Genomic DNA, 15,888 nt, shown 5'->3' with positions numbered 1-15,888 from the left:
TTCCCATGATGAATGTGATCATTACATATACCTTAAATGCAACAATAAACTTAATTTTAAAAAACCCAAAACTTCTTGGAACATATACATAGAAGTTTTGGTGTAAACACATATTTTTGAATTCATTGGACAAATACCTAGATCATGACTGATGGGTTGTATGGTAAGACAATGTTTAGTGTTACAGAAAGTTGCCAAATAGTCTTCCAAAGTGGCTGTACTGTTTTGCTGTCTGCCTAGCAATGAATGAAAATTCTTGTTTTTCTGAATCCTTAACCTTTTGCTTTTGTCAGCTTTGGACTTTTGCCACCCTAATGGGTGGTATTCTGACAGCTCCTTGTTTTCATTTGTATTTCCACCATGACAAATGATATTGAGCACCTTTTTATATATTATGTCTTTTTTTGCAGTTAAATACTCAGATTTTTACCCCATTTTAAAAATTGAGTTGTTGCATTATTATGTATTGAGTTCTACAGACATTTCAGATACATGTCCTCTATCAAATACATATTTTGAAATATCATTTGTCTTTTCATTGTCTTAACAGTGCAGAATTCACTTTTCAATTTTAAATCAAAATAATTTTTTTCTTTGATACATAATGCTTTTGGTATTTTTAGTATCTACAAATTCATCAACAAACTCAAGGCTGTGTATATTTTCTCTTATAATTTCCTCCACAAGTTTTATACTTTTGCTTTTTACAGGTGGGTCTATGAGCCTCGGGTTAATTTTTATGAAAGGTGAGTGGTACTCTTTTTCTCATGAGTTCTCCTTAAGGAACTATTTCAGAAAGACATATTGCTAGAGTTTGGGTATAAACAATAGTAATAGCCAAGAGGACCTTCTCGTTTTGAAGTTCATAGTCACAGGCAGAAACTCATTATTTGATAATCTGCCACAGGAAAGTCATGTCTGAGACTGGTTAAAGCACTTTCTATCTCTTTCAATTCTGAAATTCTATGGGGTATAATGGATCTACTACAGGGTCAAATAAAGAACTTGACAAACCTTAAGAACACGATTAATTGTGGCGTCTCGTTCTGTTTGTAAGTCAAAATAAACCAAAACTGTAAATGTGATAAAAGTCCATTGAAATTTGGATATATACATTACTACTGGTCCTTTCCTTTTAGGACATCACATCACGTGTAAAATCTTTCCCTTAATTCTTGTTTTTTTTCTCTTTTGTGCTGCCACTCTGCAGGATTCTATGTGTGTGCTTCATTACGTTTACGACTTGTACTGATTTTCTGATTCTAGATACAAATCAAGAAGCATGTGAAAATTTCTTTGTGGTAATGTTAAAAATAAAAGACCTCCTTCCAAAGACATTCCATGGAAAGGCAGTAATGTCCGGGGCCTCTTCATTTAAAATGGTCATTAATCATTATTATAGCAACATCGCCAGGGACAAGTGCAAGCATGAACTCCAAAAATAAAAGCTATCTATACATGACCTCCAGGGTTTGCAAGGACTCAAACTCTAGCATTCATCATGATGATATAGATATGTGACATTTCTTAAGTAGGAAGAGATGATTTAAATTTCATTTAGCTTTAAATTTCAAGGCTTTTACCACTTGTCTAGTTCTTTAACAATATATACATATACCAAAAATCTATCATTAAATGGAGCCCCTTAGGCCTTGATCATATATAATATGTATGTGTGACAGTAGAATTTTTTCTTAAATTTTATTTAAAAGGAAAAAGAGAAAAAACAAAACAAAACAAAGCGGTATAAGGGTACAAGTAATACAGAACTACAAAAACAAACAAACAAACAAACAAACAACAACAACAAAAAACCAGTAAGAAATCACCAGTTAATAGATTACACGTTATCATCTTAGAGACAGTTGCTCAAATCACAGTATCAAAGCATACAAAGTGGACATTCAAACAGTGAGACTGCAAACAGTTGTGTTCAATGATCCAACCAAAAACATTAATGTTGTAAAAAAGAGAGGGAAAAAAAGTGCTCTAAAGATAAAACTGCAAGTGTGTTTAGGGGTGTTAAATAGATGACAGTAGAATTTTTTAAAAAGCTAATGTGATATGATGATCATGGTTTTAAAATGCCATACTAACTTCTTGGTTATGTTTATCATGCAAATTTTTTTTTTTTTTTTTTGCCACGGCTACGTTTAATGAGGTCTTTAACTGGTTCATCTTTAGTTATTTTTAATTCTTTTTTTTTTTTTTTTCAGACAAGGTCTTGGTTTGTATTCAGGTGTTCTTGAACTCACTATGAAGTCCACCCTGGATTGGAACTTCTGGTGATCCACTCTTTCTGCCTCAGTCTGCGGAGTGCTGGATTACAGCTGTGTGCCATCATGAGCAGTTGTATTTTGATTCTTACAAGAAAACTGGTACAGTTTTCATTTGAAAGGAGAAGACAGCAAGGATCTTTCCTTATAGTTTGAGGTGTTTGCTATACCATTTTAAAGTGCTACAACTTCTTCTGCAGCTCTAGGTTCACGTTCTCAGGTTGAACTAACCTCTTTACCAGATCCTGAGTTATAAGAGAAACAGTGTACTGAAATCATGTCGTGCAGCTTTGTTATGAGGGTTAGTGTTTGCTTAAGGAAAATAAACTCCTCCCTAGGGGATGGTATAGTTTAAAGATTTGAAGGAAATTTGTGGTGAGTTGTAATTATTTTAAAGGGAGGAAGGGAGGGAGAGAGAGAACTGAGAATTATATAGTTTGAAATATAAAATACTTACAGGAACATCAACATATTTTGCTGCTGCTTTCACCTTAAATGGAAAGAGATAATTGTGAGAATTATATTTTTAGCTGCTCCATACCTACTATGATAACAGTTAAGAGGCAGCAAAAGAGAACTTATTCAAATACTTACAGTGAATGACAGAATGGATGAAAAGAAGGATCCTTCATCATACCTTGACAGCTTGGACAACACCCCTTCCAGGACTGAAACAAACTACAATATTGTTTATGGTGAGCATCTAAAATGTTTCTGTGCATACAATCTAACAGCAGCCCAAGAAAATTCTGATTCAACTTTTCCAAAGGCATAAACATCCACAGTGAACAAACTGACAGCTGAATTGTAATGTTTACTCTTTCACTCTGAAGATAAACTCCAAGGCCCTTTCCTATTGCTGGAAATAAATATCCCCCTTAAAAAAATAAAGACACAAGCCTAGTCATCCTACATGCGAGATCATCTAACAAGTAATCTTAGGTTTGTGAGACAATTCCTTAAAATATTTTCCAACTTCAGTACAGATGCTGAAAATCAATGACAGTCAAGATTAACTCAGATTCCTTTCTACCATCACTCAGTTTTGTCTATATCCACACAGGTCATTGAATTAAAAAACAAACAAACAAAAAAAAAAAAAAACAAAAGTAAGGTGTAATAGTCTGTACCCTTATAGCACTGAGCAAACTCTGATGTTTGTTAATAAGCATTTGTCAAGCATATTTAATGGAGACATTTAGGGAACATCTCTCCTTTGAGAAACTTACACAGCATCCTGGAAACTCAAACTGATACATGCACTGCTGCCTACAGTGCACAGCAACAATGAACTTAGCGTCCATATCTTGATCCCTTCACTGCACATTATGTAGGCTCATTGTGACCACTGTGAATCTCAGACATCCATTCTTCAATCAGTTAAATGTGTGTGTTGGGGGAACAGGGAGAGTATATAAAATACAAATTACCCTCAAGTTTTTTGTATTTCTACAGTTTTTATTTCTATAAAATTAAGAAGTACAATGTAATAATAATAATATGAAAAATTTGGAAATGTAGGAAGTTTTATTTTATTTAAAAGTATATAAAATGAAAACGTGAAAAATTTTACTTTATTGCATAGAAGCATTAATATCTGGCATGATGATCAGTGGATAGGAGAAACTAGTAATGTGCTGCCCTAAATATTTCCTCTACAGAACTAAAATAATAGGCACTATTGACAAATTATACATTCCCAAGGGGAAAATACTGACAAGGTTTTTTAAATATGAAAAGGGAAATTAACGAAGGCTGAGTTTTGTTCACATAGCAGCTCCTTTCAACAAAGTGATAATAGTTTCAGGGACACAGTTTATTGGTCTCTGGTGACCATGGAACTCACTGTGAGGACACAGAAGACAATATTTTCTCTACGGCTGATCAATTACTGCAAAATAGTTTACGTAAAAGTGGCAAAATCTTCCCTATTGGTTTCTTCAGCACATCATTTACAACATGATGTAAGAACACAGAAACAAACTCATGCAAACGGCTGGCCAAAGTTTTATTTTTAAAGAATTATATTTGGATAAAGTGTTTTAGATCCTAAGGGATCTAAACAGCAAAACACACAGAAGTATAAATGGTTCACAACTGAAAGTTGATTTAGCACTTTTTTTGCTGCCCATTAGGATTTCTTACCAGTCAACTTGATATGGTTTGCAAAGACCCAGAAGACCAATACTCAAGGGCTATGTCTGGCCAGGGGAAGGGAATTCCAAACTTAATGGCCCTCTGTGGAAAATGCCTTGTCTCTTTTAACTCAACTCTACGGGAGTACGTGTGTACTGGGTGATCTCATTTGCCACAAGGAGAGCGACAATTGCTATGGTTACCAGACAAGCTGAGGCATTGAGGCCCAAGCAAAGCACCTCATTCTTGAAGCATTCTATTGGGTCTGTTGGGTCACATGTGGGTCTGTACACATGTGAATGGTGCAGAGAGAAGGCAAGGTAGAAGCAAGAGTCCTGCGTTCAGATTTAGAAGCTAATGTGTGTGGTCAAGTTATAGTTCTGCCCGTTTGGTTCTAACATAATATCAAGTCATTTAGTTTGCTTTGCCTTCCTTCAAGATACTCATCAGAAAAATGGGGAAAACGAATATATAGTGCTCCCCTATGAAGAAAGATGGTGATGATTTATGTAAAAAGTCACAATAATAAAAGAAATATAATTAATGCTATTATGATTAGTTAAATCACTACTATTTGTCTAAAAAGCTATGCTCCATCACAAGTTAATTAGGACTGCTTAGTTACAAGAGCAAAAATGAATTTAGTGCTTAGTTAATGGATCTATTCAATAACTGTGGAGGTCTTTGTGAAGACAGAATAAAGTTGAGGCTGTCAGGAGGCTGCCTGTTGGTACACTGGAGAGGACAAAGCCTTTGAACACGGATGTCTTGCTCAAGGGTCCACACTATTTACTATCATGCTACAGAACTGAAGAACATTAAATGCAATGATATATATGTATGCAGCACATACATGCTCAATAAAGGTCATTTTGTTACTATTATTGGATACCTAAGATAGGAAATATAAAATAAAAAAAAATCTTAGATCTTTCCCTTTAAGAATATACAAACTAGAGAAAGAGCCAGACATAAACACAACAAGGTACGTCAGAAAGAAAAAGTGAGTGTTATAGGCACAGAATGTAAGTGAAACTGAGGGAGAGAAAGAATAATGCTGGCAGACCTGCCCAAGCTTTGTTTGACATGGTAGAGGAGGTGGGATTAAGGAAAACAGAGGTGGAAAAGATAAAATGCTTCTTAGGAAGCTTACTGGCAGAGAATTTGGGGCAACGGTCTATCCATGGAGGCATCTGGCAGGCTGTTTGGTTTCTTCTCTCTTTAGAGTATAAAGCATCATTATGTTATAACCAAGTAAGTTGTATGTATGGCCTGTGGTCTGCTACAACTAACCACAGCATTCTTTTCCTCCATTTCAACAATAACACATGCTACTCTTTGGGTTCCACACCGGTGGTCCCTGTGGAGTCCAATACAGCGGGGACTCTAAGTGCTTACATGCTGTGAACAGCCACTGCACCTCTGGGATCAACCAGTCGAATTCACACAGTTCCTACAGGAAGGTTTTCTTTGTAAGAGTTTGGTTGAGGCCCAGGCAGTGGAAGAGCTACCTTTAAAAACCAAACTCCATTAGCATCAAGATTAATAATGACACATTATCCACTTGACTTTTAATTGCAGGAAAAAGCAAAATTCCAAATAAATCTAATTAAATGTTGGATGTTATTGCTGCATCTTTAGCTGCTTCCTGTGAACTCTCTCTGTACAGCTCAGGGAGTATATAAAGACTTATGGGTTTGCCTTGTTCTTTCTGATCTCCTGAGGGTAGCAGGTTTGAATGAAACACTTTTAATCTCTTTGTCTCCCTGTTTGTTTTTTTTTTTTTTTTTAATTGTGGATGCCATGTACTGGATTTGTTTGAATAATATTTAACACCTCCAGCCTATTTGGGTAATTATCCCCTTTGCCTCTTGATAGATTATCTCCAGGAAATTAAAGATGAAAGCATTCTGGAATGACTTGGAGAATGAAACATAAATGTCCACAAGGCACATTGGTTTAATTTCCTATTGAATTTTAAGATAAAATAGGAATCATTTAACAATATCTAAAATTGACATGGATGACAGAACCAAAAATTTTAAGCAGCGATGAGGAGTCCAGCAATAGACTGATGGTTTCAAAATACAGAGCTACTGCATTTTTAGCAAAGACATTTCATGGGGTTAAACAAGGCATTATTCTCAGGATTTGCATTGCCAGTTATAAAATTTTCCACAGAAACAGACAGTCTTCCAGAAGACTAATTATAAAAAAATAGGTAATGTTGGTAAAGGGAAACTAGAGATGATTATTAGTAGATGTTTTATTTTTTGTCTCATAAGATGAAGATTAATCAGCATTATTAAAATTCCATATGATAGGCAGAATATCACAGGACACAAAAAGTTTTTCTTGAATTAGTATGCTAATCTTCATAGTATAATGCAATGGTCTCTTTCCCATCCTTTCTTGAGCTGTGAATCCACATTCTCTTTGAAGCTTTGTTTCAGTTGGCTCTAAGAGGTCTTTACAGATCATGCACATCTATACAAAGGTTGGACAGGGCTTGATGGCAGCTGTTTATTCATAACATATCTTATTCTTCAGAATCTCTTAAAACAGTTTGTCCAGATGCTGGTGAATTCACTGTCTTCTCTCACTGTTCCTTTTCTATTTGTCCCATTTAGAGTGACATATCTTATCTTTTATAACCTTTCTACTATGGTTCCCAACACTGTATATTACTCCTTTTAACTGCATAACTTGGAATGAACAGGTGCCTTCTGAATATATGGCCTTGATCCAAACAAGTACATTTAATGAAATTAATTTCATCAGGCTGAGTTTGCAAGATAGTCTTACATCGTCTAGGCAGTCAGCTAAGAATTGTTTTCTATGTTATCCTTGTTAAATTCAAGAAAAAGTAGTCTACATTATCAAAAAGAATGTGTGATTCATCTGTACCTATTCATCTGTAACTGTATACTCAGTGAGAACGTAGCTCTTCTTTTGTAAGGTTTTTTTTTTTTTTTTTTTGGCAAAAAAGCAAGGATATATAGAAAGTTGAATACTATTGTGGTGATATTTTAATTTAAAACCAGAATTGACAGAACCTGTTATAGGAATGTGTTATAACAGCAGTCATTTTCTCCTTCTTGGCTCTGCTGATTATTTGCTATGACCAATTATTATTCTCAGTCTTCCGGTTTGTGTATGGCATCTTGATCACTACGTATGAATTTTATTCTCATCTACCTGACTTTCAGTAGCTCTACCATCATACATGCCCAAACTGGGCCCACAGTATGTACCTCTGGGTATGTACATATCACACAAGGAACACAAAGACAAGTTCATACAACGTGGGTATAATGAGTATATCAGTGGAGGATGAAGTCACCACTCTTTCCCTTTCTGGTATTGTTAAATTCTATACGGTGCTGTAAACAGGTTCTAGGCTTAGAGACCAGGATGAACTTCTGGCTGTGTTGCTCTGTATTTACTTTCTGACTTGGAGCCTCTATTTTCTCATTTGCAAACAAGGGGCAACACACTGGTGATCAGGCTGACTTGATTAATTTTAATATAAAGTGCCAATAAATATGACATTTCTTGTATCCTTTCCTTGACAACATTTTTTTCTTCTCAACATTTGTCTTCTCAAATTTTTTTTTTCCTTGGTAAGACGATTAAATTCCTTTCAGGTTGGAAGCAACTCTGTTTTACCTCTTCCTTTTCAGGTTGCTCTTCATTTCTTCTATGAGGACCCCAGTTGCAGCACCTCAATCTCAGAGTAGCTATTAACATAGAATCATATTAAATGGCTGAAATTTTATGATACATTTTGAACCCATCTCTTCCCTGCACTCAAGACTCAAGTATTCAAATATCTCCTTTGAAACCTTTCCCTCACATATCCAAAGGTATCTCAGTCTCAACATGTAAGTCACATAAACAATGATATTGTCTTGGTTACTTTTCTCTCGTTGCTGAGACAAAATATCTGATGCCCAAAGTGAAGCAAGGGAAAGTATTATTTCTTACAGTTTTGGGGGTTTCAGTTCATACTCATCTGGCTCCAAAGCAGGCTGGCATGGCCACTACAAACTGCAAGCGCAAACAGAGCAAAAGAAGAAAGACACACCTTTTCTTACACTGTATGCCTGCTCCAACCCTGGGCATGTGCAATACTCACATCACCCATCCTAGTGCCAGACTACAAACCAATCGTGAAAGCCAGACTCAGCGGCATCCATGACTGCACGATGCACATCCAAACACAAACCCTAACAGATATAATAGCCTTTACTTCTAAATCTCTTTGACTCATCTCCATCAGTGAATGAAATTATTATCTATTCCAAGGTCTGAGCCATGGATGTAAAAGTAATCACTAATGCTTTCATCTGCTAAAATCTTTCAACAGTACATCTTAAATGCCTTGGGTTAACTTATGAGCGACCAATGTAACAGCTTCCTCCGTAATATAAGTTTCTTCTTTAAAGTGTTTGCTAGGGGTATTCAATGAGTCTTCTAATCCAAAGCTGATTTATTCCTTACCTGACTCCTGATACATCCTAAGCATCTCTCCACCTTTGCACCTCCATTTTGCACCAGTTCCTGGGGCCTGCAATTTCTCTTACTGTTGTAGTCAGGGGTTGTAAGGAGGGCAGTTATACACAGGACACAGAATTCATAGTGCTATTTTCTGATGATCAGCCAGAGTTAAATACAGGAAAGTGCAGGAAAACCGTCTACACACCAAAGACCTAGAAAATCCAGCCGAGGGCCTAGATCCCATGGCAATATCCTGCATGAGCTAAGCTGAAAACCTAGAGCCCATAACAGTGTCTCCCATGAGTCCAACTGGAGGCCCAGAGCCCATGATAATTACACAAATCTGCTTCACAAGTCTGCACTGTCAAGGCCTGGAGTTCAGCAGTAGAAATAGAAAGTCTATTCCAGTGGGGTGGAGGTCTGTGCCAGTAGACTGAGTGTTATGCAAAAAGTGATGATCAAAATAAGGACCGGGGCTCTCCTAAAAAGTACCACAGCCATCCCCAGCAAGAAGGAGGTCCTGAGCTTCTCCAACAATGAGAAAAACCGAGTAAATATCAGGAAACCAGTGTGACAAGTTTCTCCTGGAGATTAAACAGCACACACCTTCCCCTCCCGAGCCAGGGAATGATGCTGAAAGTAAGGACCAGATCTTCCCCAAAATGAACCACAGACACTCTCAGTGACAAGGTCACAAGCTCCTCTGATGATAACAGCCAAGTTCATACAGGGAGGTCAGTGTGACAAGCTTCTCCTGGAGAACCGATGGCTCACAACAACAGCAACAATGAATAGGAGAACCCTCCAGGTCTCCTTTTTATGCTGGCAACAGAATCTAAAGTATTTATGGATAGATAAGTGGTAGTGTGGTGTTAAGACTTTTAGAATGATGACACTCCAGAGATTTAGTTTTCTTTGAAATTGCCTATGTTTTGATTACAAAAAGACCCACCAAGGGAAAAAAAAAAAAAAGCTCCAACAATCCGGCTGCTATTAACTCACTTTCTAAAAACCTTGTTTTGAACTGTCAAGCAATTTATACACTGTCTGAACACATGGCAAATGACAAACAACTTGCATCATTTTGTGGTTGTTGTAGCTTTCAGAAATATATGCCAAATAAACCTTCCAGATATGATATAATAATATATAATCTGGTAGATGTGAAGACATTTTATACCTTAAATGTGAAAAATTATCCTGGATTCAGTCACCAGGTTTTAATTTCTGGAGCAATAAACCATATGATACTGCAAACAGACTTGTTGCACCTATTTAAAAAAGTAACTGGAATGTCATATTTGACAACTGGTTCACAGTTACTCAATGATGTTACATCTGCTAAAAGAATACCAGTTGACAGAACAGGATCTATTCACAAGAACCAAGCAGAGATTCTTAAAAACGCATCTCAATAGAGATGTATAGTACAATCCTTGAATTTCAGAAATATATAATGTTGGTCTTATGTATAGTGAAGAAAGAGAAAGCAGTATTGATACTGTTGATGTTACACAATGATGATAAGATTGATAGTGAATCCGCAACACAAACGAAGCTAGAAATTGTCGCATTTTACAGCACAACCAAATGTGGATTAGATGTTGTTGACCAGTTATGCAGCAAGTATAATGTCTCTCAAACCACAGTGTTGGCCAATGGTTGTGTTTTGCTCTATCCTAAATATGTCAGGCATAAAGAGCATCATATTTTAGAAAGAAAACACCACACTAACATATCACAGAGAGATTTTCTTAGATAACTGGGACTGGAATTGGTAAAAGATCAGAAGAAAAATATGTATCTGCCAGAATGCACAAGAATTCTGGAGCAGACCAGTGAACCGACAGGTGAAACATCATAAAAACATCCTAAACAAGTAACAAGATCAGAAAGACGTCAAGTATGCTACCAAAAAAAAAAAAAAAAAAAAAAAAGACAGAAAAACAAAATGCATGTGCTACCACTGTAAGTGACACTTGTTTATAGAACATGCTATTTTCACATGTGAAGACTGCCTTAGATGTCATAATTCAAGTAAAGATTTTTGTTAGTTTTACTTTCATTTTAGTTCATTTGTTTTTTGTTTTTCTAGATTTTGTAAACAAAAGCCAGTTGATATTGAAAATGTTGATGTTTATTATAAAAACTCAACAAATATTTAACATTAAAAAAAGAGTAGCACTCATAACCAGTTCAAATAATATTTAAATAGTACTTGCCTTGTGTGGGTCACTGTTTCAAGATCCTATTTGCATTAATATTCATTAATACTAATAAATAGTAGTCCATACTAATACCTTTTATATTAATAGATATAATTTATGATAAGAAATACTACTATTATACTAATAAATACTCTTACTTTACAGGTGAGGAAACTGAGCCACAGACAGTATAGTTAAGAAACTTGTCCAAGGTCAGATAGCTTGTGTTGAAATCAGAATCCAGGTCTACAGATGAGCTTTTATCCTAGATTCTGCAAATATGTATAATAGGATATATATATATATCCTATATATGTGTGTGTGTGTGTTTCAAGAACAACAACATAAAAACATATAAAAGTATGTCTCACTGATAAGATAGCTATATAGATAAATGCAGAATAATATAATTCCATAATTATGGTATATGAATCACTTTTAATTCTCATACAAATATCAGAAGACAAATACTAAGAATATATGTAAGCATAATGATTTGGCAATGGGTACAGAAGAACAAATTATATTCTGACATCAGTAACAAGTGGATATGTATGTGTATGTGTAATGAAAGTATAGACCTTTTTATATTAATAAAGTTATTAGTGTAAAACTACTTGTCATAAGAAGTTTTAGATGAGTTGTGGTGTTATGGCTTGAGTATGGATGTCCCCCCCAAACCTCATGCAGTCAGGGAGGTGGGCTTCTAGAGTTTGTGAATGACTCATAGTCCAATGCTGGGATTATAGATGTGAGGGCTACACTCAAGTAAGTGTGGCCTAGATACAATATAAGGGACAGAAAGAGTCTTCTCTCTGTGTTCTCCTCTTTTGCACTTGTTGCTTGTGCTGTTTTCTGCAGCCATGAACTGTTGCCTTCTGCCCTGTGCCACTCTGCCTTGGAGCCAGCAGATTATGGCCTGAAACCTCCAGAAACTGCGAGCTAAATAAATCTTTTCTTCTTTAATTTTGGGTGCCTGGTATTTTGTCTTAAGTGAAAAGTAATCAAGACGTGTGGCAAACAAAAGAAAAACTTACTGAATAAAAAACCCCAGTGAAAATAACCAAATATATTACTACAATAAATCATTGAATTACAAGGAAGACAGAAAGAGGAAGAGAAGAATCAAAGAACTAAAAACAGACTGAAAAAAACAACAAAAATGTAGCAATGTTAAAGTATTGGCATATATAAGAGAAATATGTAATTCTTTACTTATCAAGAATTACATTAAGTGAAAATGAATTAAATTTGTCAATTACCATAGACAGAGTAGCAGAATGGATAAAAAGTCAGATCTATAGCCTGGGGATTTAGCTCAGTGCTCAGCAGGCACAAAAATCTGAGTTCAGTTTCTAGTCAAACAAAATAAAACACAAACAAAAAAAAGCCTGAAAAGATAACCAGTATTGGTGAGTACGTAGAGAAAAAAGGAACACTTGCACATGTTTGGTGGGAAGTAAATGGTGTAGCCACTATGGAAAACAAGGTAGAATACTCTGAAAATATTAATACAGATATGATCTAGCAATCTAACTACTCAATATATATTCAAAGAAACTGAAATCAGAAGCTCACAGAGATAGCTATATTCCTGTGTTCAGTGAAATATCCTCAATTGCTAGAACTTGGAGGCAACTTAAATGGATAATGAAATTATGCACATATCATATGGATTATTATTCAACCTTAATAAAGAAGGAAATGATGCTATTTGGGACAACACAGATGAATCCGGAGTATGTTCCATTCAGTGAAATAAGTCCGACACAGGAAAAGCACTACAAATCCAAATTACATGAGGCATTTAAAACTGTGACACTAATATAAGTAGAGCACAGAATAGCGGTTGTCAGGGTACATGGTAGTGATGGTGCACCTTTCAGAGCTTTCAATGATACAAAGAGTCACTGCAGCATATGTGCCAAAGGTTCACCACCACTGGTCTATGGGGATGAGGAAGTGGAGTGCTATTTTTCAAAAGGTGATTCAGTTAGGCTTGAGATCTTCTGTACACATAATATCTATAGTCAACAATATCATTTGCTAAGCAGGTAAAGCTTATTTATTTATTTATTTTTGTATTTTTCTTTTTTTATCGGTACCAGGGATTGAACTCACGAATGCCTGCTTGCAAGGCAGGTGCTTATGGCGCTGAGCTAAATCCCTAGCCCAGGTAAAGCTTATATTAAGTTTTGCCATTTCCTTCTCACCAAATAATAAATTATCATGGCTGGGATTTTTGGAAATGATGCATAATTTTGTGGCAATGAGCATACTGAATTTTCATTGAGTACACATATGTTTCCAAACTTTTCAAACTAAACACATTAAAACATGCACCAGTTTTGTCAATCATATTTCACTGAAGTGGCTTAACATATAATTATAGAGATTCATTCTGAACCAATTAGAAGGTATCATTTATTTTTATCCCTTATGAAAGCTTGTTTGGTCCAACTTATCAAATTAACTTACGCTTTTCAACTGAAAACTGAAGATTATAAGCACTATTTGATGACAGGAAAAATAATCCATAAATGACACTGTAATTTAGGCTTGATTTCCAAATAACCAATAAACACACAAGGCTACATTAATTAAAGTTAAATGAGAATATAATTAGTTGCACTAGTCACATTTCATGAGCTCCACAGACACACAAGCTAGTAGCTACTCGAACTATGCAGAATAAATATTTTTATCACAGAAATTACTGTTGGATAGTACTGATCTTTTAATCAGCTTTTCCTGACTTAACTCAAATATACTACTTTTTTCTATTAATGAGTTGTACCTGATGTAGGAAATTTAAAGTTTGTTTATTTGCCGGAACTGAATGTAAGAAGGTGTGCTGCTCTCTCCCCAGCCCAAATTGATTGGACTTTTTCTTAGGTGCCTCGTTAACCCTAAATCATCTACGTGCTAACATGCAATTGGATGACTGAGGTTATAATTTAAACTTCTCCCAAAAAGCAGGTCTTTGGAAGTTGGGCTGACCGAGAGGTTCCACCTGAGTAAAACTGCCCCGGATGCTGCAGAGGGAAGGAAAGGACAGCGTTATCTTTCTTTTTAGTGGGCTGACTGTGGTGCTGTAAGCTGCTGTGTCAGACTCACTGAAGAGGGAATCTCACTGTTTTTTGAAGAGCTTGATTCTGCAGTGGTCCATTTTCCCCTCCCTGCTGGTCAGTTTTCCCTTTCTCCTTTTCCTTTTTGACCTGTTGGCAAACATTCGATGTGCTTTTGTAGGTATCCAATTGTTGTGTTTGATAAGGTAGAAGTCAGGCAAACAAGAAGCTGAAGAGGTGGTATTATTCTAAAACTGTCATCCTTTTTTTGTCTTCTGCCTCAAGGCTTGCTACCACAGACTTTGGAAAACATACATACACATTAAAAATAATCTAAAAATTTTTTAGATTTTTTTTTTAGATTATAAAGTCATCCTCCTACCTAGTGAACGCTTATCTAATAGTCTTTTCTATGTGGTGAAAATTTAGATCATACTTTACACTTCTAAAAATTCAGCTTTTTTCTATTTAGCACCATATTATGAAATTTTTCCTTTATCAAGTCTTTAAAAGCATAGTTTCTTAATATAGATATTCCATGATTTGCTTTCTCATTTTTTGTATGTTAGAGATTAAAATTGCTTCCAAATTTTAATTAGACATGATGGAACAAATGTCATTATATATATTTTATACATCTCTCTGAGTAATATGAAAATAATACAAAAAGTGAAAGTGTGTTTATGTATTTCATATATACAAGCTATCTTCAGGGATGGCTTAATAATTTAGACTTCCATACACAAGAAATGTGAATGTCTCATCTCACCTTTTTAAATATTAGATGCTAGTTTAAAAACATCTATGCTGAGTTACTAGAAAAGTGCATATTATTATAGTTTTACTGTACATCTCTTAAATTATTAATGAGGCTTAAAACTTTCCATGATTATGGGGTATCTCTACATTTTTGTCTCAATAACATGCCCTTTGTTTATTAAATCAAGCTGATTTTTCTTTTGCTTCTAGTACATTCTTCCAATTATTTTATGAAGCTCAATATGGAGTGCTTTGACCACTGGAAGAGAAGAGATACATCTACATATATGTTATCACATGTGTCACTTGGAGCACACCATTTTCTTTCATCACTCTCTTTTTTTAAAAGGCAGATAATGATTTTAGATTTTTTGTGTAATTAATGTTTTGGTACATTTATACATTGTGTGTTGGTTAACTCGGAATACTTATAAATATATTTAATCTCAGATATTTATATACTGAATGTATGAGAACATTCAAAAATCCTTTCTAGATATTTTGAATCATATAATACTGATAAACATTACCTTGTGTGTAATCGATCAACAGAACTCAATCCTCTTATTTAGCTGTGATCTTGTTCCCATTAACTAATACCTCTTCGTTCTCCTTTTTAAATTTTGGTGCTCTTGGGTTTTCCATTACCAATTGGTCTCTGATCTCAAATGCATGCATGACAGTCTGGTACCACTTAGTGAGATTCTAAGTCATCTGACTGCCAAATAGCACACCCATTTATCCTTCATTTGTACTTATATAATGAAAGGCTACACCTTTCATCGAAGATATTTCAATCATCAAACAGGAAATCTTTGGAGAGGAGCAGCTCAGAAACTGCCTTGCCAAATTTGTCTGTCTTTGATACCACATCTAGATCCCCAGGACTGTTACTACAAGAAACAGGCTACACTCATGGCCCGAGGACTACTATATCAGCTC

The 15,888-nt window shown here is 35.4% G+C and overlaps 1 protein-coding gene across 8 annotated transcripts in view; it reads right to left on the bottom strand.

The window, feature by feature from the left end:
- Window positions 1-15,888, bottom strand: part of Cadps2 (calcium dependent secretion activator 2) — a 490,335-nt gene that overhangs the window by 38,031 nt on the left and 436,416 nt on the right. For all 8 annotated transcript variants that reach the window (XM_063241432.1, XM_063241438.1, XM_063241449.1 and 5 more), the window contains 2 exons: window positions 2,871-2,954; window positions 2,734-2,766 (listed from right to left, as the gene is read on the bottom strand). In XM_063241432.1, coding sequence (XP_063097502.1) covers window positions 2,734-2,766; window positions 2,871-2,954 — 117 coding nt within the window. The remainder of the gene's footprint in view (window positions 1-2,733; window positions 2,767-2,870; window positions 2,955-15,888) is intronic.

This window comes from Cavia porcellus, unplaced genomic scaffold (genome assembly GCF_034190915.1).
Source record: "Cavia porcellus strain 051 isolate PalLab524CR breed Dunkin Hartley unplaced genomic scaffold, mCavPor4.1 scaffold_2, whole genome shotgun sequence".
Taxonomy (NCBI): domain Eukaryota; kingdom Metazoa; phylum Chordata; class Mammalia; order Rodentia; family Caviidae; genus Cavia; species Cavia porcellus.
The sequence above is the reverse complement of the archived record's forward strand: the minus strand, read 5'-3'. Positions and strand labels throughout refer to the sequence as shown.